The 25,371-nt window shown below is 44.1% G+C and overlaps 2 protein-coding genes across 2 annotated transcripts in view; one reads left to right on the top strand and one right to left on the bottom strand.

The window, feature by feature from the left end:
- LOC125453227 (collagen alpha-2(IV) chain) overlaps positions 1-20,760 on the bottom strand; it is a 195,852-nt gene extending 175,092 nt beyond the window's left edge. The window contains exons 1-3 of the mRNA XM_059646445.1: positions 20,149-20,760; positions 10,146-10,274; positions 7,962-8,016 (exon numbers count right to left, since the gene is read on the bottom strand). Of these exons, the coding sequence (XP_059502428.1) occupies positions 7,962-8,016; positions 10,146-10,150 (60 nt within the window). The 5' untranslated portion in view covers positions 10,151-10,274; positions 20,149-20,760. The remainder of the gene's footprint in view (positions 1-7,961; positions 8,017-10,145; positions 10,275-20,148) is intronic.
- Positions 20,761-20,889: 129 nt separating this feature from the next.
- Positions 20,890-25,371, top strand: part of LOC125453228 (collagen alpha-5(IV) chain-like) — a 189,164-nt gene continuing 184,682 nt past the window's right edge. Inside the window, exon 1 of the mRNA XM_059646446.1 lies at positions 20,890-21,193. Coding sequence (XP_059502429.1) covers positions 21,119-21,193 — 75 coding nt within the window. The 5' untranslated portion in view covers positions 20,890-21,118. The remainder of the gene's footprint in view (positions 21,194-25,371) is intronic.

Below are 25,371 nucleotides of genomic sequence, written 5' to 3' on the forward strand. Positions count from 1 at the left end.
TGACCCTCTACCTGTACAAGTATTTTGCTCAGTAATGGTATCATTACTGAGTCCTGTAAGGGGAAATCTGGGTCTTCACTCCACTTCACTTCCAGACCAGTTTTGTGCTATTTTAAATCCTTATTGAAGGTCTGAAGGCACATATCGCATTGATTTATTTTCACTGTCTGGTATCTACAGCATCATGTGTTCTGACCGTAAAAGGAGATAAAGTATAACATGTTTGTTAATACTTGGTAATGATGTTGAACTGGGGCTCCTGCCATAGACTACAACCAATCAGAACACAGTCATCTCCACTAAATATTTACATCTTCATTGAATTCTTCTCTGACCAGTAGCTTTTGGGCAACAGAGTGTTAGGAAAGTCCAATATAAATACACAGGCTAACATCAGCCAGCTTCTGACAGCACAAGTTATTACCATTGAGCTCTCATTTGTCAGAGTTCCTTTGAATTATTCCTGTTTTAGGAGATGTTCTGGGTGAGGACCCATTGCCTGAATCAATTTGAGTGCAACTCAATCCCTTTCAGTTCACAGTGGAAAAACTTAAAAGGGCCTCATTATTCATCTTTTCGTTCATTTTGATGTTAGGCATACTGACGTCTTATACCTTTACAAAGACCAGACGTGCTCGCTCGGTCTTAAAAAGCGCAGGCCCCACAACCCCCACTCCTATCCTGTGAAAAGCTCAGCAGCTGTACGACAGCAGAAAGCAAAGTCCAACACAAAAATTCTACAGGCAAGGTTTTGCAGAAACAACAGGGGAAACACGAGGGATGTGCATATATTAAAAAAGAACGATTAGGTAATGATAATGTGAAAGCTTTAATAATAGCTGCGGATAACATTACAAATGACCACAAGGGAATCACACACTGATTGAATGGGTAAGGTAAAGTTGCCATAAACCCAGAGGGCCACAGGGATTCTCTCTTATTGCACAGAGATAACTGGTGGTCTTTTACTGATTGAATTATTACATTGGGCAGGACTTCCCGTTGTTCAGACCAAGTGTGGAAGAAGGGGTAAAAATGGGGAGGAGTGTGCCCTCTGGGGCCGATTGTACATAATTACATTCTTCTCATCACATTTCAAATAAAAGTTCAATATGGGCAGGGCTCTCTGAACCCGCTGGGAATTTCAGGGGTCCAACATCCAGACACCATCTTTAAAAAGGCACAAGGACAGCACTTGAATCTCTACAACCTCGGATCATCGTTCACCCTCTCACCCATCCCTGGACATGTCAGTGACCAGACAAATACCCAAATAGCAGTGCCAGAGGTTTGTTCCTCCCAGGGATAGTTACAGGAGGCCGCCCTGTCTGATTAAGGGTTAGATAGATGGACAGAGATAGTGTGGAGGTCAGTGCCTGTGTACAGCTCAAGGAGGTCGTAGCTCTAGTGTGTCAAGAGGCTGAATGATCTGCTGGCCTCAGCCAAGTTATATAGCACCGTCTACTCAATATCTCATGCACTTACAATTGAGAGGTAGCACATAAGTGAGCAAACAAACGAGTGAGCGTGTGTGTGTGTAAGTGAGCAAGAGTGTGTGCGTGTGTGTGTGAGTGTGTGTGTGTATGCGTGTGGTAAGTGAGCGAGAGTGTGTGCGCACGCATGCATGTGTGAGAGAGTGTGTGTGTGTGTGTGTGTGTGCGCGAGTGTGAGCATTGTAAGGGTGACATTGCAAGGCACTGTCACACAGGAACAAAAACAGAAGCTGCTGGAAAAACTCAGCAGGTCTGGCAGCGTCCATGAAGAGGAAGCAAAGTTAACATTTCTGGTCCAGTGATCCTTCTTCAGAACAGTTCTGAGTTTAACATTTAACATGCATTTTACATTTTTGGCTAACAAGATTGTGCTCATGAATATAATGCCTGCAGAATGGGCAAACTTAATTTTTTTTGTTCGTTCATGGGATGAGGGCATTGCTGGCTGGATCAGCATTTATTGCTCAACAGGGAGTTAAGAGTCAACCACATTGCTGTGGGCTTGGAGTCACATATAGGTCAGACCAAACAAGGATGGTAGATTCCTTCCTTAAAGGATATTCATGAACATGATGGGTGTTTCCTGACAATTGGCAATGGTTATTATTAGACCCATAATTTCACACTGTTATTGAATTCAAATTCTACCATGGCAGAATTCAAACCTGGGTCCCCCAAACATTGTCTGAGTCTCTGGATTAACAGTCCAGGGATAATACCAGTAGGCCATTGCCTCCCCTTCATTAAAGTCAGTCAACTGCTATCGGGAAAACAAATTTTTGTTTCCCTGCGAGAAATGATTCCCCAAACACCCTGCTCAAACCTCCAGACTGGACATTAAAACATTTTGTGTGTGTGTCAGTTGAGCAGAGAAACAGGATAACATACCTACCTGACATTCCAGGAAGACAAGTGACAAAATAAGAACAGGAACTGAATGATGTTGATGTAAGCAAAGGAAACAGTATTGGAAAGAAAACAATAAGCATCATAAATCTTCAGACCTGAAGATTTCCACCCAGTGGATTTGAAGGGAAATGGAGGAGGAAATTGTAAATTGTTTTAGCCAGAACCTTCGTAGCCTCTCTTGGCTCAGGAATTGCTGCTTAAATTGGAAAATTGCAGATTTAATTCCACAACTTAAGATCGGTGAGAAAAAGAAACCAGGAAATTATAGTCCGGCCAGGCTAACATCTGTTGTGGGGAACTGATTGGAATTTGTCACTTAGAGACTGAGAGAATGTTCAACTGTTTAGGGAGGAACAACATGGATTTATAAATGGTTACAGTCTCTAACAAATTTAATTGAATTTTCTGAAGAAGTCACTCAGATATAGATAGGGTAATGTCAATGGATTGTGTTTATACGGACTTCCACAAGGCATTTGAGGAGGATCCACATCAGAGGCTGTTAAGTAGCATTAAAGCTAATTGAGTTGAAGGGAATGGTTGACCTGGTTAGGAGATTATACAGAAACTGGGTGAGGCAGTGGAAAACTGCATCTATGGCTAAAGAGCATTTCATCAAATCAGAAGGGAGTGGTTCAGAATAGATTTCTGCAGTTACAACTATTCATTAAATTCATTCTTGACTTAACAACAGAAAGCCGTAAATCCAAACTGGCTGAAGATAAAATATGTGTATTATTGTGAACAGTGTAGATGGGAGCATAAAATTAAAAATTAATAGGGTCAGTGAATGGCTAAAATTTTGGATTTCAACTTCTGGCAATGGTACTGAAGACTTGTGTTCCAGAATTTGCTGATCCCTTAAATCAAGCTGTTCCAGTACAGTTACAGCACTGATATCTAACCAATAATGTAGACTATGTCCTGTACTCAAAAAAAAGGACAAGTCTAACCCAGCCAAATATCATCCTATCAGCCTATCAGCCTATTCTTGATCATCAGTAAAGTGATGGAAGGTGTTTTCAATAGTGCTATCATCTGCTGAACGATAGTCTCCTCAGTGACACCCAGTTTGGGTTCCACCAGGGCCACTCAGTTTCTGACCTCATACAACCTTGGTTCAATCAAGGATCCATAGCAAGGCTGGAATCAATGGATTGCCAGGGGCTAACTCTTTGCTGGTTGGAGTCATACTTGGTACATCGGGAAATGGCTGTGGTTGGTGGAGGTGCAGGACATCTCTGCAGGAGTTCCTCAGGGTAGCATGCTAGGCCCAACCATCTTCAGCATTCCTTCTATCTTAAGGTAAGAAGTGGGGATGTTTGTCAATAACTGCACAATGTTCATCACTGCTTGTGACTCCTCAGATGCTGAGGCAGTCCATTTTCAAATGCGACAAGATCTAGGTAATATCCAGGTTTGAACTGACAAGTAACATTAAGAGGAGCAACGGCCGAGTGATATTATTGCTGGGCTGTCAATCCAGAGACCCAGGTGAGGTTCTGAAACTGGGGTTCAAATCACACCAAACAATTCTGGAATTAGGAGTATAATGATGACCTTGAATCCATTGTCAATCTTTGGAGAATAACCATCTGGTTCACTAATGCCCTTTAGGGTAGGAAACTCTCATCCTTAGCTGGTCTGGCCTACATATGGTTCCAGACCCACAGCAATGTGGCTGACTCTCAACTGCCCTCTGGGCAATTAGGGATGGGTAATAAATGCTGCCTAGCCAGCGATGTCCTCATCCCATGAATAAATTCAAAAACATCGGTGTCCATGTACACAGATCCTTGAAAGTTGCCACCCAGGTTGACAGGGCTGTTAAGAAGGCATACAGTGTTTTAGCTTTTATTAATAGAGGGATCAAGTTCCGGAACCATGAGGTTATGGTGAAGCTGTACAAAACTCTGGTGCGGCCACACTTGGAGTATTGTGTACAGTTCTGGTCACCGCATTATAAGAAGGATGTGGAAGCTTTGGAAAGGGTGCAGAGGAGATTTACTAGGATGTTGCCTGGTATGGAGGGAAGGTCTTACGAGGAAAGGCTGAGGGACTTGAGGCTGTTTTCATTAGAAAGAAGAAGGTTGAGAGGTGACTTAATTGAAACATATAAAATAATCAGAGGGTTAGATAGGGTGGATGGGGAAAGCCTTTTTCCTAGGATGGTGACGGCGAGCACGAGGGTGCATAGCTTTAAATTGAGGGGTGAAAGATATAGGACAGATGTCAGAGATAGTTTCTTTACTCAGAGAGTAGTAAGGGAATGGAACACTTTGCCTGCAACGGTAGTAGATTCGCCAACTTTAGGTACATTTAAGTCGTCATTGGACAAGCATATGGACGTACATGGAATAGTGTAGGTTAGATGGGCTCGAGATCGGTATGACAGGTCGGCACAACATCGTGGGCCGAAGGGCCTGTACTGTGCTGTAATGTTCCATGTTCTATGATCTATACATTTGCACCACACAGACAATCTAATCATAGCCCCCCTGAATTTCAAAGTTCCCACTATCAACATCCTTGGGGTAACTACAGACCAGAAACCTAACAGATACAGCCACATAGATACAGTGGAGAGGCTTGGAATACTGCAGGATGACCATAAAACACTCTCCACTTTCCGGATGGGTGCAGCCTGAACAACACTCAAGAAGCTTGACACCATCCAGGACAAAGCAGCTCTCGCTTGATTGGCCCCACATCCACAAAGACCCACTTTATACCTTAATAGCAATAATGTGTGCCATCTAAAAGGTGCATTGCCGAAATTCACCAAAGGTCCTTAGACGGCACCTTCCAAACACATAACCACTTCCATCCAAAAGGACAAGAACAGCAGATATAGAAGGCCACCAGCTACAAGTTCCACCCCTCCACTCACCATCCTGACTTGGAAATATATCGCTGTTCCTTCACTGTCGCTGGGTCGAAAGGCTGGAATTCCCCCCTTAAGGGCATTTTAGGTTAGCATACAGCAGTGGTTCCAGAAGGTGGCTCATCATCAACTTCTCAAGGGCAACTAGGGATGGGCAATAAATGCTAGCCAGCCAGTGACGTCCATGTGCCATGTGTGATTAAAGTACAGAGACATTTATGCAGGTAGCAGTTTCCATCTTTCTCTCGGTCCTAGAGGAGTTGTACACTTCAAACCTGTGCTACTGAGCAGAGAAATTAACCAGGAGATCGGTGCTACCACAAGTAAACCAGTAAAAGTCTACGTAATGAGCGGGAGAATGACATTTTTAATGCACTGAATGAAACAATGAAATGTGTGATTGATTGTTTTCTTATTGTATTTTGCTCATGGGCTGGCGAAGACTGGTTCTGGATTGAAGCGAACATAGGATCCATTTACAAAAGATGTTAATAAATGTAAGAAACTTTCTGCTGTCAAATGGTAATAACGTTAATGTGCTGAGGGCAATCTCTAAATCTGGAAAGTTTCAAAAAGCATTTGAGCTGTTTTCATCTGGAAATGTAACCAACTGTAATGAATTTTTCATAAATTGCCTTTCATGTTTTTGCACCTCATTCTTTAGAATCCCCACAACATGTTCTTATTTCCCCCTTTGTAATTGTAGGGAAGATTTTGCACTTTCTAGTCTCGCTGTAGAACTCGGAACACGTCAAGCTTTTTGGCGAGGTGGATTATGAGCAGCCTGCCCAGTCTCTGTGTAGTTAACTGAAAAGATCAGAGGATGTAAAGAACAAGAGCAGGATGCACCTTTCCCAGCCTACAGACTCACACAGCTCCCTCATGCTGCCCTGTGGACAGACTCGGTGACTAGACAGCTTCCAAAATGGCATGGGAAGATGGCCGGGTGGGGCACTGTTCTGCCTTTTTGGCACCAATGGAAAAGATGGACTTGGCATGCCCACCTGGATCCTGACCATATAAGCGCCCATTAAGGTCACCCCTTCCCCACCTCAGCCAGTAGTTTACCAGTGGAGGGGTAGGGTACTCTGCGACATGAGGAAAACCCCTGGTGCCCTCCTCCCTAAGAGGATTCCAGGGACCCATTGCTGCGCACTAAAGCATAGTCAAAGGAGCACTCATGGCTCAGTTGCAGTAACCACCTTTCTGGAGTTGGTATCACCTGTCGTCAATGACCCCTCCTCACCAGATCCTACCTGAATGGCCAGAAGCCTCCAGACCTTATGCACTCAGTTGTGAGGGAAGTACGTCCATCCTTCAGATGCAGTTCCAAGAGCTGTCACTCTTCTTGATAGTGCAAATACAATGCAAATACACTGCCAGCCTTCAAACTGGCCCACAACTCTTTGGAGTAGAATGGCTGAAATAGCCACGTCGTTGATTGCATGGAGACCATGAAGTGTGGCCCCAGGTACCACAACTCCTGCCAAAGCAGGAATCCTCCCTCCATCCTGCATTTAGCCCTGAAGTAAATCCTATGCTATCGACAAATTCAGGCCCCATGAAGCAGACACTGGTAACTATCCATTGTTATCAATCCAGAAAAATTGATCACCAAAGCATCTGTTCGTTAGATTTATCAATCATAATCCAATCACATTAAAAGGAGCCAGTGAGCCCTAAGAGCTGGTTCTACACTTCAGTACGATCATAGTTGATCTTCCACACCAACTCTACTTTCCACCTGCCAACCATAACCCTCAATGTCCAAACATCTATCCTTCCCAGTCCTCAATATACTCATTGACTGGAGAGAATTCCAGAGATTCCCAACCCCCAAAATGAACATTGATTGTGCAATCGGTTCTCAGGACTGATGCATCCTGCATTCCACACAGCACATTCCATGTTCCATATCCAGCATTCCACATCAGGCAATTTACATTCCAGAGTCTGCATTTAGCAGTAAATCGCTGACTAGTAGGAACAGCTATCCACTGCAGGACTTGGGATATGGAACTATGGTTTGTGGATATCAGTTAAAGAAAAAAATAAATATCATTTAATGTTACTCATGCAAATGAAAACAAATGTAGAGCTGGTTTTTTGATAAAGCATTGATTCTGCTATTTAGCATTGTGATCAACATAGTAGCTGCGAATCTATAACCAGCAATACATAAATGTACTTCAGTGAAGAATGGGAAAGAGTTTTAGTTGGAAGATAGGTGGATGATACCTCAAGATTAATAGGAACTGCAGATGCTGGAGAATCTGAGATAACAAGGTGTGGAGCTGGATGAACACAGCAAGCCAAGCAGCATCTTAGGAGCAGGAAGGCTGAAACATCAGCTTTCCTGCTCCCAAGATGCTGCTTGGCCTGCTGTGTTCATCCAGCTCCAAACCTTGTTATCTCGGATGATACCCCAAGATGGGTTTGTTCCTATTCTGTGTATTAAAGACTTTTGGAAACTTTTACATGATTCCAATCACAGCTTAATTGCAGTACTTACATTAAGATTCTATTACTAAACTTTGGTATGAATGAAATCTCCTAATGTGTGTGTGTGAGAATAATAAATGGGTTAAAGCTCAGAAAGAGGCATTTCAACCTGTTATAGGCCACAAGCAAAGACATAGAGAGGGCAAATGAAGAAAAATCTAAGTTTGACTTACAGCAAGAATTGTGTCAGCCAACAGCAACAGAATGTGTAATCGTAATAAGTGGCACCTGTAAAATAATGAACAGATAGGTTTAAACGTCTGATAGTGAGGGAATTCACATCACAAAGAGATATCGCTCAACACCCAATACAGTCAGTAAAAGTACTACCTATTCACTTCTAAATCAGTAATAAGATCAAGCTTTTGTTTCTGTCAGGGAAAAATCTGGTTACGTGGAGGAGCTGCATCCAGAAACATGAAATATTCCAGAGACCTTTGCTGGTAATAGAAAATCAGAGATCTCACTGACAGAAAACACAGCGGCAAATTTGTGAACAGTAAGACCCTACAAACAACTTGATGAAGAACCGATCATTTGGATTGTGGTTTTCAGTAAGAAAATACATATTGGCCACGGCACAGGGAGAAGAAGTCGCCATGAGATGTTTTTCATCTGCCACTCAATTTCACCTGTCACCCAATGGGCAGCAGCTCTGACAATGAAACATTCCATCAGGTCTGCACCGGGAGCATTAGACCGACCTGGCTGAGCAGGCTCGACTTCTGGATTGGGACCTAAACTCAAAGACAAGGACAGATGTTTTCTGTGAAAGGGTGTAGACAGTGTATGTGAGAGTGAGAGTCCGAGCAAGATTGTGACAGCGAGAGGGAGTGTAATAGAGTCATATAGCTTGGAAATAGACCTTTCAGTCTAATCGGTACATGCCGAACATAATCCCAAATTATACCAGTCTCAATGGCCTGTGCTCGGCCAATATCCCTCCAAACGTTTCCTACTCATGTACCTATCTACCTGTCTTTTAAACATTGTAATTGTACCCGCATCCACGACTTCTTCAGGAAGTTCATTCCACACATGATCCACTTTCTGCATTAAAAATTTGCCCCTTGTGTCTTTTTTAAAATCTTTCTCCTCTCACCTTAGAACTATGGCCCCTAGCCTTGAAATTCCCCACTCTAGGGAAAAGTCACCTGCCATTCACCTTGTCTATACCCCTCATGATTTTATACTCTAAGGTCACTGTTCAATCTCCTACGCTCCAGTGAGAAAAGTCCCAGCCTATCCAGCCTCTCCTTAGAAGTCAAACCCTCCAATTCCAGCAGGATTCTGGTGAATCTTTCCTGAACCCTCTCCTGAACTGAGCGGCCAGAACTGGACATTGGACTCCAAAAGAGGCCTCACCAACACCCTGTACAACCTCAAAATAAGTTCTTAATTCCTATATTCAAAGCTATGAGCAATGAAGGCAAATGTGCTACATGCTTTCTTAATCACACTATCAATATTTGATGTAAACTTCAAGGAATTAGGTGTGAACCCCTTGGTCTATGTTCTACAACACCAGCCAAGGTCCTACTTTTAACTGTCTAAGTCCTGCCTTTAATCTGTTTTACCAAAATGCAATACCCTGCACTTATCAAAATGAAACTCCATCTGCCACTCTTCAGCCCATTGACACAAATGACAAGATCGCTTTGTAATCTTACATAACCTTCTTTACCGTACACTATACCACAAATTTGATGTCATCTGCAAACTTACTAGCTATGCTTTCTATACTCCCATCTAAATCATTTATATAAATGACAAACAAAAGTGGACCCAGCACTAAAAATGAGAGCCAGCACAAGAGAGAGAGAACATGAAAGCAGGTGTGAGAGGATGGCATATAGTGGACGTGAAATGGGGTGGAGAGTTGGATAGGCAATGCTCATTGAAGGAATGCGGGTTATACACACATAACTTGGAGACACTTTGATAACTCTATTTTCATTGTCATTGTCCCTTATTTGGGCGGTTAACTATTGGGGCTGTGATAGCTGATGTGTTGTTATATTTCTGAAGGCTGTTAATTGATTTAATGGTTGATACGTTGAGAAAATTAGAGGAAAATTGCTTGACAATTAATCCTCTCAACTAAGTGGTTTATAGTATTGACATATTCAATTGAGATTCACTCCACATTTCGCCACTTGCCCTGCTTTTGCAATCTATCTTAATCTGTCTAGATCCTTTTAAATCTGTTTACATCCTACATCTTAAAACATACAATTTCTCTCATGGCAAGACTTTGTTTGTGGATTTTTAGTCAGACATTCTCAGGCAATTTTCCTGCTATTTATCTTGTTTCTGTTTGCACTATACCACAACTGAGAAATCAGAAAAAAACCTACCACATGTTACTTCGTAGAGATATTTTCACTGCATTAAATTTTCCTCTTGATATTCACTCTGCTTTCAAGATGTCCAATCTGCTGAAACCTTAATTCCAGCACATTCCTGAATGAGATGCTTCATTAAACCTGTTCAAAAATAAAAACCACAGAAATGAGAATCAAACAGCTTTGTGACCTTGGCCCGAAATAAATTCAAAGTCACATCAAAAGCTCCTCTGAAACCCTTCTACAATCATCTGTTTGATGTTGAGAGTCTTGGTTAGACTAAAGTATGGAGTGAGCCAAGGAACAGGTGCATTAGACCCTAAGTGTTTCCATCCCTTACACACTCAAGAGTGCTTACTGTAGATCTGCACAATATGATATTAACAGGTTGCACTGTGATTGGAGAGAGGTGAAAGAGCCAGGGGTAAGATTTTGGGGGTTTGGGAAGTGATGGTGTAGGGTTGGATGATATTGTTGGAGATGACTTAGCTAAGATGAGGTCAGTAGGATTTTGACTCAATGTGGGAATTAGCTCGACAGTAGGAGAGAGTGCTTTGGAATATGATGGTCACTCACACCTGACACTTCAGAGTAGTAAGGGAGGACAAAAAGATAATACCAAGAACCACAGACAAAGAAAATGGATTTCCGAACTTTGTGATCTCTGGTGCCCTGACAGATGTGTAGGAATTGAATTTGGAAGATTGTGAACAGCGTTATCGCAATAATGGGTTAACACTTACATAGCTAGTGAAGAAACAGTGAAGGGAATCGACAACAGAAATATATTGGATATGATTTTCATATATTTCCACAAAGATCTTTATATGGTTCTGGATAAAAGGCCAACAGTAATAATAGCACATAAAACCAAGAAATTCAAGCCATGTGGTTAGAAAGCAAAGATTAAAAATAAAGAGTTTGTAATACATCTTACCAGTATCAAACAGTCTTTGAATTGGTGGGAGGCAGGGGATGGTTTTGACCCTGTGGGTGAGAAACCCATCATTTTCCACATCCACCCCATGGAAAGCCTATGGGCATCCTTCTCACTGCCAATCATGAGCTTTAAATGATCAACTGTCACCCACTTAAAAGCCACATCCTGGCACTGTTGGTATTATACCAATGGCAGGCAGGAGCTCATTATGGCAAGACCATGATAGGTACACCTTGTCAGAATTGATGGAGCCTACGACAGGAAGGAAGATCCCATATTCAGAAGACATTTAGTGCATGCCTGAGAGATCCAGTATCAGGAAGGGAGTAGCCACTAAGGCCTTGCCGGGGGAAGTCCTTATCCCTTCCTGGCAATCCCAGCCCTGCCATATCTCGCCTGAAGTAGGGGATCCAGTAATGAGATTAAGCCTCAGATAGGTTCTATATCAGCAGCATCCCTAGTGCTGTCTCTGAACGGCTGACCACTGCCAGAAGATAGGACCTCCGCCTCTGCAGTCCTTAGTCCCCAGGAAGACCAACATGCCACTATCCAGTTAAGTGAAAGTGTGAGGTCATGCACTTTGATAAGCATAATAAAACCATGGACTATTTTCTAAATGGAGAGAAAATTTATAAGTCTGAAAGTCCAGGATTCTCTCAAGGTAAACTTGTAGGTTGCGTCAGTAGTCAGAAAAGCAAATGCAATGTTAGCATTTATCCTGAGAAGACTTGTATATAAAAACAGGGATGTACCACTGAGGCTTTATAAGGCTCTGGTCAGGCCACATTTGGAGTGTTGTGTGCAGTTTTGGGCCCCATATCTCAGGAAGGATGTACTGGCCCTGGAGTGGGGTTCAGAGGAGGCTCACGAGAATTGTCCCAGGAATGGAAAGGTTAAGATATGACTTAGGAGGACAAGGAGGGATCTAATTGAAACTTTCAGAATACTGAATGGCCTGGACAAAGTGGATGTGAGAAGATGCTTCTATTGGTAGGAGAGACTAGGACTCGAGGGCACAGCCTTAGAGTAGAGTAAAGGGAAGACCTTTTAGAATGGAGATAAGACGAAACTTCTTCAGCCAGAGAGAGTGGTGAACCTATGGAATTCACTGCAACAGAAGGCTGTGGAGGCCAGGTCAATGAGTACATTTAAGACTGAGATACATAGATAGATTCTTGATTATCAAGGGGATCAAGGGTTACGGGGAAAAGGAGGAAAATGGGATTGAGGAACTTATCAGCCATAATAGAATGGCAGAGCAGACTCGGTAGGCTGAATAGCCTAATTTCTGCTTGAATGTCTTATGGTCTTATGGGCTGAGTGGTGGGCCTTCCCTAAAAGGCATCGCTGGGCTATTGCCGTACTCCAGCCCGATGAGATCCTCATCATCTCAACTAGATGCCACCCTGAATTTTTGACTTCTTTACCCAGAGAGTAGCAAGAATGTACAACCCAGCTGCCACACTGAACTGATATTAAAGACTTTTAAATCAGATAGGCACGAAGAAACTCACATCTCAGATCTTCATATTACACCTGTATGATAAGTTACACATATTGGAGATGCAAGACTTGCCTGCAATTATACAGCTTGGTAACAATGACCCCCAGACACAGGGAACCATGAATGAACAGTATTTCAAGTAAATACTTTGGCAGAGCACTGGAAATGGATTTATATCAATAGGACTGGATTCCCTGCTGTTGCTCAGGAATGACAAAGCAACCACTGACAATACACACTGGAGAAACATTTGAATACTAACAACTTAAACATATCTGTCATATTCATGGCTGCTGCTGATTCAGGACACCCACTAACCAACCATGGTCTCAGATTAGGAGACAGTAAGGACTGCAGATGCTGCAAGCTAGAGTCAATAAATGTGGAGCTAGAAAAGCACAGCAGGTCAGGCAGCATCTGAGGAACAGGAAAGTCAATGGTTTGAACCAAAACGCTTCATCAGGACTCAGTGCTTTTCTAGCTCCATATTTATTGATTATCGTCTCAGATTAATACTTTACACCTTCAGAATACTCTAAGGGCTTTTAACTGCATATTCATTTATCTTACTTTTTATTTTGGTCATGAACCCTTTGTTAACATTGTAGTCAGATTTGTCTGTATGGTTAATAAAGCACATTTTTATTTTTCTTGGAGTTAACAGATGACTCCTTGATAAAATTTTTCATCTTTTCTCACAAAAGATCCTTGTCGTTGGCTTTTTAATGTTTCATGTGAACAATATTTTTGTTGAGGTAAGGCATAGCTGTGCGCTAACAAGATAATTAAATCTTTCTGGTGGTCAACCAACATCGTCACGTTCAGGAGAGTCAATTCAATCCTCCTCACTTGATCACAAAGGAGATAAGCACTGGAGTGGGCAAGATGGGCCAAAGGTCATGTTCCTGTACCTCAAACTTTCAAATTCTCTGTCTTCATGATTGCTTAGCTTAATTTGCCCTCTTACATGGCTGAAGTGGGTTATATGCTGAACTGGGAATGATTCTAATCCAGAAATTAGAGCCCCACCCTAAAACATTCCTCTCAAAAAAAAACTGATTTCTCCCAAGTAACAAGGATTCTGAATAAAACAAATGTTTCTTTAAAAAAAACAAAATCAACATTTTCATTAACTGGGTATTCCTACTATTTTTTAAAGAAAAAGTTTCAGAACTTTTAAATGGGCAACACTTTCTTTCTGTGGGATCACATTCTAATGACCTGGGTAGAACATTGTGAGCTTTATTGTTCGATGAAAAACTCTTTAGTTGCCTGTGATGGCAACAAACATCCAGTAACTTCAAAAAGACCCTTTCATCTTATGAGCTCTCAGGGCCTCTTTTCTCATGCCAGAGATTCATAGACTGTACTGAGGGCACCGTCAGAAATCCATCCCACTTGCTTGAGTGATGTACCACAGAAATTCAGAAGACTGCAGAGGCATCATTAGCATCACACCCCACCCCAATGTGTCATTAACTGACCTTAGTTAGGGTGGGTTTGGGCACAGTTAAACATTCAGCAACAGAGGGAAGCAGGGCAGAAACAAGATTAAAGATTTCACTTAGTTCTTCTATACAGCCAGACCCCAACAATGTCCTGTCAGACATGGCCCATCTGTGATGGTTTCTGTAGTTTACCAAGATTTGCTGAAAGAAACTCGGGCCCTGTTCCAGAAAATCCCCAGTGCCCACTGATCTAGGGTTCCAAATGGACCAACTATCTCCAGGAGCTGAGGAAGAAATGGATGTGAATAACAAGATTCTGACGTAAAATACTATAATTCCAGGCAATTCCAAAGAAATTTGACTGCAGCAAGGAAAAGCTTCCAGCACGCAGACTAAACCCAGAGAATGAGGGGGACAGAGTATCGAAGAAATCTATGAAGTTCTTTCAAGAAACCTGTACAATCACAGGAAGGATGCTCCCAACACTCAAGTGCAGAATTAGGGGTCATAGTTTAAGGACATTGTGTGGGCCGTTTAGAGCCCAGATGAGGAGAAATGTTTTCATTCAGAGAGTTGTGAACCTGTGGAATTTTCTGCCACAGAAAACATTTGAGGTCACAGCATTGAACGTTTACAAGAAAGAACTGGATATGTTCTTAAGGATAAAAGGATTAAGAGATATGAGGAGAAAACTGGAACATGGGGCTGAGCTGGATGATTAATGATGATCACATTGAATGGAATGGCTTGAAGGGCAGAATGGCCTAGTCCCGCCCTTTTGTTTTAAAAATAGAATCCCTACAGTGTGGAAACAGGCCCTTTGGCCCAACAAGTCCACACTGACCCTTGGAGCATCCCACCCAGACCCATTCCCTTATAACCCACCAAAGCTACACATCCCTGAACACTGTGGGCAATTTAGCATAACCAATCCACCTAGCCTGACATCTTTGGACTGTGGGAGTAAACCGGAATACCCAGAAGAAACCCATACAGACACGGGGAGAATGTGTAAACTCCACACAGACAGTTGCCTGAGGTTGGAATTGAACCTGGGTCCCTGGCGTCGTGAGGCAGTAGTGCAAACCACTGAGCCACCATGCCATCCCCAAGCTCTCCTCAGTAGAAGTCTGTAAACAAAAATATACTCTTTCTTCTAAGCATCAGCCAATTAGTTATACATTCACAAAACATTACTGCAAACCGCAGCTCAGAGGTCTTCCTTTTATTTCATTCACCTGTAAGATCTGTGAGCCACTGCCTGGCCAAAACCTATTGTTATTATCCTGAGTTGCTATTGTGAAGGTGGTAGTGAGCTGCCTTCTTGAACCACTGATCCACAACCCTCCTAGGGAGGGAATTGCAGGATGCTCACCGAGCGACAGTGAAGGAACGGCGATATATTTCCAAGTCAGGACGGTGAGTGGCTTGGAGGGGAACTTAAAGGTGGTGATGTTCACTTGCACTTGCCCTTCTAGATGAAAGTAGTTGTGGGTGTGGACGGTGCTGTCTGAAGGTCTTTGTTGAACTTCTGCAGTGCATCTTGCAGAAAGTACACATTTACTACTGAGTGTTGGTGGTGGAGGAAGTAGATGTTTTTGGATGTGGTGCCAATCGAGTGGGCTGTGTTGTCCTGGATGGTGTCAAGCTTCTTGGGCCATGTTGGAGCTGAACTCATCCAGGCAAGTGGAGAGTATTCCATCACATTGCTGACTTGTGCCTTGTTGTTGGCAAACAGGCTTTGAGGAGTGAGGACGTGAGTTATTTGCTGCAGTATTCCTAGCCTCTGACCTGCTCATGTAGCCATTGTGTTTATGTGGCAAACCCAGTTGACATCACAGGTATCATCAGACGCCTCCAAAGCAGGTGGGGCTTGAAATCACAGCTTCTCGTTTCTCATCTTTAGCCCAAATAACTCTTCAGCAAACCATTAGAGATGCGACAATCTCTAATGAATTAGCAGGGTTTCTGCTGAATCTTTCATCTATTGAGATTATTGTTTCTTAATGAGAAACCAGTGGTCACCCATTGTCTCCACCTGCTCCTGCCCCACCAAACTCATCTCCACCTATCTCGACTCCATTTTCTCCCCCTTGATCCAGGAACTGCCTACCTACGTCCATGACACCACCCACGCTCTCCACCTCCTCCAGAACTTCCAACTCTCCGGTCCCCAAAATCTCATCTTTACCATGGATGTACAGGCCCTATACAACTGCATTTCCCCATACAGATGGTCTAAAGTCCCTCCACTTCTTCCTGTCCCGTAGGACCAACCAGTCCCCTCCACCGACACCCTTATCAGCTTAGCCAAACTCATCCTCACCCTCAACAACTTCTCTTTCAATTCCTCCCACTTCCTACAGACAAAGGGGGTGGCCATGGGTACCCGCATGGGCCAAAGCTATGCCTGCCTCTTTGTAGGTTACGTGGAACAATGCCTCTTCCATATCTACACAGGCCTAAACCCCACCTCTTCCTCCATTACATTGATGACTGTATCGGCGCCGCCTCGTGCTCCCACAAGGAGCTCAAACAGTTCATCCACTTCATCAACACCTTCCACCCCAACCTTAAGTTCACCTGAACCATCTCTAGTACCTCTCACTCCTTCCTGTATCTCTCGTCTCCTTGTCTGGCAACTACCTGGAAACCGATATCCATTTCAAGCCCACCAACTCCCACAGCTACCTAGAATACACCTCCTCCCACCCACCTTCCTGCAAAAATGCCATCCCCTATTCCCAATTCCTTCACCTCCACTCGTTTTCAAGGACCGCAACAGCCCATCAGTGGTCAAGAGCGCTCTCGAACATGTCTCCCACATTTCCCGCAACTCATCCCTCACACCCCCTCCCCGCAATAACAACCAAAACAGAATCCCCCTGGTCCTCAGGTACCACTAAACCAACCTCAGGATCCAACGCATCACCCTCCGACACCTCCACCATCTGCAATCCAACCCCACCAAAGACATTTTTCCCTCCCCACCCTTATCTGCCTTCCAGAGGGACCACTCTCTCTGGGACTCCCTTGTCCGCTCCACACTCCCCTCCAACCCCACCACACCCGGCACTTTTCCCTGCTACCGCAGGAAAAGCTACACCTGCCCCTACACCTCCCCCCTCACCTGCCATCCAAGGCCCCAAGAAGACTTTCCACATCAAGCAGAGGTTCACCTGCACATCTGCTAATATGGTATATCGTATTCGCTGCTCCCATCGTGGCCTCCTCTACATCAGAGAAATCAAGTGGAGGACCGGGGACTGCTTTGCAGAATACCAAAGCTTGGTTCACACCAAACAACTGCACCTCCCAGTCACAAACCATTTCAATTCCCCCTCCCATTCTTCAAACAACATCCTGGGCCTCCTGCAGTGCCACAACGATGCTACCCAAAGGTTGCAGGAACAGCAACTCATATTCCACTTGGGAACCCTGCAGCCCAATTGTATCAATGTGGACTTCACAAGCTTCAAAATCTCCCCTCCCCCTACCAGCCCAGCATCCCAAAACCAGCCCAGATTGTCCCCGCCTCCGTAACCTGGCCTTCCTCCCACTTATCCCCTCCTCCCACCTCAAGCCCCACACCCATCTCCTACCTACTAACCTTATCCCATCCCCTTGACCCGTCCATCCTCCCCGGACTGATCTATCTCCTCCCTAACTCCCCACCTACAATCACCTTTACTGGCTCCATCCCCGCCCCTTTGACCTGTCTGTCTCCTCTCCACCTATCTTCTCCTCTATCCATCTTCTATCTGCCTCCCCCTCTCTCCCTATTTATTTCAGAACCCCCTGCTCCTCCTCCATTTCTGAAGAAGGATCTAGGCCTGAAACGTCAACCTGCCTGCTCCTCTGATGCTGCTTGGCCTGTTGTGTTCATCCAGCTCTACACCTTATTACCCTTTGATACTGAAATAGCTGGCTGTCCAAATGCAACAAGACCTTGGCTATATCCAGGCTTTGGCTGACAAATGGCAATTAACATTAAAACATTAACATTACAAATGCCAAACAACGACCATCTTCAACAAGAGAGAACCTCACCAATGTCCCATGACTTTCAATGGCATTACTATTGCTCAATCTCCTTTCAACATCTTGGGGGCTACCATTGTCCAGAAACTGAACTGGACTAATCATATAAATACAGTGCTATAAAGGGCAGGTCAGAGGCTAGGTTTACTATAGTAAGGCACGCATCTCCTGACTCCCCAAAGCCTGTTCACCATCTGCAAGGCACAAGTCAGGAGTGTGACAGAATATTCACTGCTTGCCTGGATGGGTGCAGCTCCACAACACTCATGGAGCTCAACATTGTCCAGGACAAAGCAGTCCGCTTGATTTACATCACATCCACTAACATTCACTGCTTCAATTACCGACACTCAATAGCAGCAATGTGTATCAATGTATATATTAGGGCAAAATCCTGGAACCCATCTCCTAACAATGTTATGGGTGTATCGACAGCACATAGGCCAGAAAAGCTCAGGTAGGCAGCTCACCACCACCTCCTCTCAAGCAACCAGGGATGGGCAATAAATGCTGGACTAACCAGCGTAGCCCAATCTCATGGATGAATAAAAGGTTTGATAAATAGTTTTCTAAATTCCATCATTGTTGATTTCTGTAAACGTTAAGGTTCCCAGTAAAGCTGAAGAGAATGCCATTTCCCTGAGAATTCCAGTGCTATTCTATTATGTGCAGGAAGGCAAGGGTTGATTTTTACAGGGAGGGAATCAGAAATTGGGGTTCACAACATGTGGAGAGAGGAGACTCTGTTTGTTCTTGGCAGGGTGTGATCCCTTAAGATTTTCACCCCATTCCACGAGTCCCCAGCTTACTCTCCATTGAACCCTGTCAGTGAGATAGAAGGAATAGAAGATCACAATTGTCAGAGGACCATTGGGGAGCTTGGGAACTGGGCCCTCAGGGTCAGCAAAGCCAAGGGGTTGGGGAACTCAGAAAAAAAATCAATCAGGTTGGGGGGTGAGGGGAATTGGGAGGGGTTCAGTGGAGAAACTAAGGTTGTCTTCTTGGGACAGTGGGAGATGTAATGAGAGAACTTACACATCTGTGCATCCTTCCTATTCCTGAGTAGTTACAATATTCAAGGGGGAAGGGGGCTGTTCTGAGAATGGTGCACAACTCCATCTACATTTTAATAGCTCCCTCCCCTGCCAGCATAATTCCCAATAAGGTGGGATTAAATTTAGGGCCAAAGAAACTCAAAAATGTAGAAGTGCTTGGTCTCCAATGATACATCAATACTAGGAATTTTCCAAGGCTGGCCAACTAACATCACAAGATTGACAGAAGACCAACTTTAAAGCAGGGTTGTACTACTCTGTCTCCAAATTTACATCGAATCCCATCTCCACCCACTCCTGAGGACATTCTGAGCAATAATCTGAGGGCATTTTGAAGGGTGATTAGTCTGTAGCATGTTTGGGGCCTCATTCATGGCAGCATAGTCCCTGGGTGTGTCCTGCATGGTCATTTCTTCACACATCCCAGGAACACTCTACAACAGGAGCAGACAGACAACTTTCAAACTGTCACATGGTACACAGGCAAAAGAAGTAACATCAATTGTTGGAAAAGCCAAGGAGCCAATGTGAACCAAAAAACAACTGAAAATAGCCCAAGACAATTCTCATTCAATTTCAGTTCTCAGAAAAACAAATGAAAAGTTTCAAGAAGAAACTTAAAGGTACTGGGCTCAGATTTTTGATTCGTAATTATTGCCCTCATTTTCTCCTGAGGAAGAGGATGTGGTCACATGGCTCTCCAGTTGGGAGACACTGGGGGGTGCCTCACAATGTGATCCAGCACCTCAGCACCTGCAGTGCATACAGCTCAGGGAAGTACCCAAACCCAAATGCAATCAGAATGCATAGCCACAACACCCCCTCCTCACACACTCACACACACACACACACACACACACCCACCCATCGACATGCCACACCCACCCCTACACACACACACACACACACACACACATCCCATGTGCCTCCCACGCTCACACCTTCCACACTGTCGCATTTCCCATCAGTTGACTTCTACAAAGCTTCACACACTGCAGCAGTATAACTTCAGTCCGTGACAACTCACCGCTGCCTCCACGCTGTGTGTGTGGATCAGGAGCAGGGACGCTGGAGAGACATGGTCTAAACTCTCCCAGGCTCTGTGCCTCAGCAGCCGAGATGGAGATGGGAGCTTGCAGGCTCACACCTCCTGAGACTCCAGCCAGCGGAGTTGCAGGAAAGTTGGGAGGCTGAAGTACGTTCCTCAGTCAGTCGCACACAGATTTCCAGTGTCTGGGAAAGAGCTCTCTACTCCCAGTTTTCACTGCTCCCGCTCTACACTCCTCCCACACTCTCTCTCTTCCCCTCCAGTAGCTCACGACAGATTTCAGGGGCTTAACCCTTTGGCGGATGGTTCCATTGTCAACGACAAAAATCCTCACATTTAAGTAACATTTTCCAAGACCAGCAAATGTCCTCGAAACCATTTAACTCCAATTGAGGTATAAGTCGCTGTTTGCAGGACATGGGGCAGACAATTTGTGAGCAGCGAGTTCCCACCAGGAGCAGAAAGGCAGTGACCAGGTCCGTGTGGTGTTGACTGTGGGGATGTGGATTGGTCCCAGGACCAGCAGCCCAGGCATCGAGAATAGAGTCAAACAAACCTGCAATAAGCGTCAACAATGCAAAACTGCAAAGTCCGAAGGGGGCTTGTGGCAAATGTAGTGGTGAATGTTGAAAACAGCGCCAGTCCTTCAAGGGTTAATGCGCTGAAAGCCCCCCCTCTAATCTGTGATGCGTATTGTTGGATGGAGAGAGAGAGAGAGAGAGAGTGGGAGGAGTGTAAACCGGGAGCAGTGAAAACTGGGAGTAGAGAGCACTTTCCCAGACACTGGAAATCTGTGTGCGACTGACTGAGGAACGTACTTCAGCCTCCCAACTTTCGTGCAACTCAGCCCGCTGGCTGGAAACTCAGGAGGTGTGAGCCTGCAAGCTCCCATCTCCATCTCGGCTGCTGAGAGCAAATGCTGAGGGCAGAGCCTGGGAGAGTTTAGACCATGTCTCTCCGCTTGTCCTGCTGGCTGATTGCAGCGTCTCTGCTCCTGATCCACACACACAGCGTGGAGGCAGCGGTGAGTTGTCACTGGCTGAAGGTATACTGAGGCATGCGGGTGTTACTGGGTGTGTTTGTGTGAGGGAATAGGGTCCGATCCTCAGGTTGACCGCCTGAATGAGGAACAGCAACCTTGGGTGTCATTACATTGGCAGCTTATTGGAAACCGGTTCATCCCAGGGCTGTGATTACCAAAGGGCCGGCTGCAGAACGCAGAGACCCTGCTCACTGAGTTACTGATGGTACTGTCCAAGAATCACTGAATAGACAGTTAAACAGTCCGCTTCCAAAGCCGCGATTCCTAAAAAAAACAAATGATTGGGACAGTTCAGACGGTTCTGAGTTGAGTTGCTTTGCCTCGGGTGTTTTTCTATGTGATGCCTTTGTCAGTGAGCTCCCAGTAGTGTGTGTGTGTGTGTGTGTGTGTGTGAGCAGGATGCGCGGGTGTGGGCTGTTTGTGAGCACAATGGGGTTTGGGTTAGGGAGAACAATGTACTGCTCTGTGCTATAGGCATTGCCCCTTCCCTGCGCGCATCAAGCACTTGGTCAGATCCTGAGACATTTACCCATCTGAGGTGGACAATATCGCCCAAATGGTGCGGGACCATGTGAGTATTCCACCGTCCCATTATAGAATGGGCTGTCCCAAAGGGAGGAAAATAACGTTGATAACTAGGCCTTGTTCCTAGCTGGACAGTAGCGACTTCTGATTCCTACAGCACATCGAACATCATAAAACAGCCCAAGGTACTTTACAAAGGTGTTATAAAGCAAAACTTAACACTACACCATCATTGGATATGGGACTTAAAACTTGGTCGAATAAGTAGGTTGTAGATGTATCCTAAGGGTAGGGGAGTGGATGGGTGTGGGAATGATGAGGAGGGACCTGTTAAGGAGACTGAGGTTGTCAGGCCAAGAGATATAGGGAGGGATTTGCAGAATGAAGGGCATAGGCAGTTGAATTTGTGACTACCAGTGGTGGAGTCTTGGAAATTATCAATGCACAGGAAGCCAGATTTGGTTGGGTGCACAGATCTCAGAGGGATGTGGATTTAGAAGAGATTACAGAGCAAGGGGAGGGGAGGGGCATGGTGCTGCTCTTTACCTGGTCATGTGTTTGGAAACTTAGGTTGTAAAAGGTTTGTATAATGCCAGGGAAATGTAAGGGGTGGGGGGTGGGTGTCACCTTTGGCTTCTGGTTCCACTGTTTAATGGGAACTGAAAATAATTCTTTGCCAGGCTTGCTGTAAATTTCCCCCTCTGTCAAACGATCAGAGGGCTGTTGGGAGGGAGGTCAAAACACACTGTTTCAGGCATGTGTGAGGCAGCCTCAGTGGATAGTTCCTGCCTGTTGTAACTGACCGATGTTATTCACAAGGAATCAGGAATCTGCAAGTAAGCCTGTCTGCTTCTCTGATTCTGTAATGCTTCCATCTTCCTTTGTTAATGACGTGTGAATGGAGGTGGACAATGAGGAGATGCCATTTTGATAGTATTGCATTGGAGCCCTGTCAATCATTGGAGCTGATCATGTTCCCTACAATCTGTACCTCTGTAAACTGCATGTCTCTTTTACCTTTGATTGACTCATTACAGCCATTAGCCCTCTAAAGTAGGCTAATCCAGAGGATACAGTAGAAAAAAGGGTGGGTCCCTGAAGCTTCACAGTGGAATGGGATCTCCATGCTCCCTGAGATGCTCCATTCCGAGGGTAAACCTGTGATAATCTCTGCCAGGAGACTTTGGAGGAGGGACTAGTATTTTCATGCAACAGGGACTTACTGAACAAGGAAGTTCAGTAGCAAACTGTGAGAGTGCTTCTCCCCCACACAGTGAATAGAGGCTTTAATTCTTTATTTGCTTCCCTTGCAGTCACTTGTCCTCTTGTTAAACTCACTCAATCTATGATTTTAAAAAATGAAGTAGAAGTTCCAGAATTCCTTTTCTGAGCCATTCTCTTTTATAGTATCTTCCTTAAAACCTACCTGTTCATGGAACCTGCGGTCTGTTGTCCTAATATTTCCTCAGAGATAATAGGAACTACTGATGCTGAAGTCTGAGGTAACAAGGTATGGAGCTGGAGGAACACAGCAGGCCAGGCAGCATCAGAGGAGCAGGAAAGCTGATGTTTCAGGTCTTGGAACCTTCTTCAGAAAAAATCTGAAGAATGGTCCAGACCAGAAATGTCAACTTTCCTGCTCCTCTGATGTTGCCAGGTCTAATATTTCCTCATATATTTTGGTGTCAAGTTGCAAAAGATATTTGATTTGATTTATTATTATTGTCATGTGTACCCACGTACAGTGAAAAGTTGTGTTTTGCATGCAGTCCAGCAGACCATGACATACAAAGATTATAGAGTGATTGAACATGGTGAGGAATACAAAGTTATGGCTGCAAAGCCAATGTACGAAAAGCAAGATCAACATTAGATTTGAATTTTGAGAAGTCCATTCAGAAGTCTAATAACAGCAGGAAAGAAGCTGTTCTTGAATCTGTTGGTATGTGTGTTTCAGCTTTTGTATCTTCTGCCGGACGGATGAGGTTGGGAGAAATTATGACTAGGATGGGAGGGGTCTTTGATGATGGTGGTTGCCTTTCCATGGCAATAAGAAATGGAGATGAAGTCAATGGATGGAAGATTGGCTTCTGCGATGGCCTGGGCTGTTTGCACAACCTTCTGCAGTTTCTAATGGTTCTGAGTACAGCAGTTGCCGTAACAAGCCATCATGCATCCAGACAGTATGTTTTCTATGGTGCATGTATAGAAGTTGGTGAGTTTCCTTATGAACAAGTCGAATGTCCTAAGCTGCCTCAGAAAGAAGAGGAGTTATTGTGCCTTCTTGACAGTCACATCAACGTGGGCGGGCCAGGACAGATTGTTGGTGATCATCACTCCTAGGAACTTCACATTCCCAACATTTCCATCTCAGCTCCACTGATGTAAAGAGGGGCATGTCCTCCTCCCTGCTTCCTGAAATTGATGATCAGTTTTTTTAGTTTGCTGATGTTGAGGGAGGGATTGTTATCTTTGCACCACATCACCAAGCATCCTATCTCATTCCTGTATTCTGTTTCATCATTGTTTGATATTTGGCCTATAATGGTGGTATCATCTGCAAACATGTAGATAGAGTTCAGGACAAAATTTGGCCACACAGTCATGAGTGTATAGGGAGTACATTAATGGGCTGAGTACATATCTAATAACAACCCTCTGAAGTGCTATGTGATATTTTACTACATTGAAAGGACTATGTAAATAAAAATGGTTTGACTACATTAGTACTATCAATATGTTGATGTTAACAGTGAAATAGTGAGTGTATAGGTGTGAGAATGTCTCACATACAGGGAATATCAGCCATGAAACAGTCATTGAAATCCCTAAAATAATATGTTTTACAAATGTTTACTTCAAAATAGAAAATACATATTGCCTTTTTCTAATTGAAGTGGATACTACTCAAAGCTATGAAATATGTGAAGATTGAGTCAGCATTGGAACTGCACTTTCTCCCAATAGTACAGGATAGATTCATCCAAAATTAAAGCAATGTGGAGGCTTAAAACCTGAAGTCAAAACAAAGTTCTTGAGAAACTCAGCAGGTCTGGTAGCATCTGTGGAGAGAGAAATGAGAGTTAATATTTTGAGTTCATTATGACTCTTGTTTGTTATCTGGTAGGTCATTTTGTACTAGAAACACTAATTCTGCTTAACTTTCCACAGATGCTGTCAGGCCTGCTGAGATTCTCTAGAACTTTATGTTCTTATTATGGATGGATTGACCTGATCTGACATAGGAAGTTATTTGAATGTTCGTAGTCTTTGGGATTGGCGGCTATTCACACTATCTTCGTAGTTTCCACTTTGTACTCAAAGGCTGTTTGGTTTTAGTGTGACTGTAAAAGATAATGATGGAGACAGAGAGAGAGAGATAAAAAGCTGTATAGAGAGAAAGTGAAAGTGGTGAAAAGGTAGAGAAGTAAGCAAAGATGTTGAACGATAAAGCGGGAGGTGTAAAGATAGTTGTTGGATCAGAAATGTGACATTAAACTACTGTGCCTCCTGCTTTCCATTGTCATTGATCTCTACCATGAGGAAATACTGCAGACACCCAGTTTAAAGCCAGCTCAATAAGACACAGTATAAGCCAAACTGTTGTCCTGCAAGCTCCTAATATGGTGTCAGAG

This window comes from Stegostoma tigrinum, chromosome 6, assembly GCF_030684315.1.
Source record: "Stegostoma tigrinum isolate sSteTig4 chromosome 6, sSteTig4.hap1, whole genome shotgun sequence".
NCBI lineage: Eukaryota > Metazoa > Chordata > Chondrichthyes > Orectolobiformes > Stegostomatidae > Stegostoma > Stegostoma tigrinum.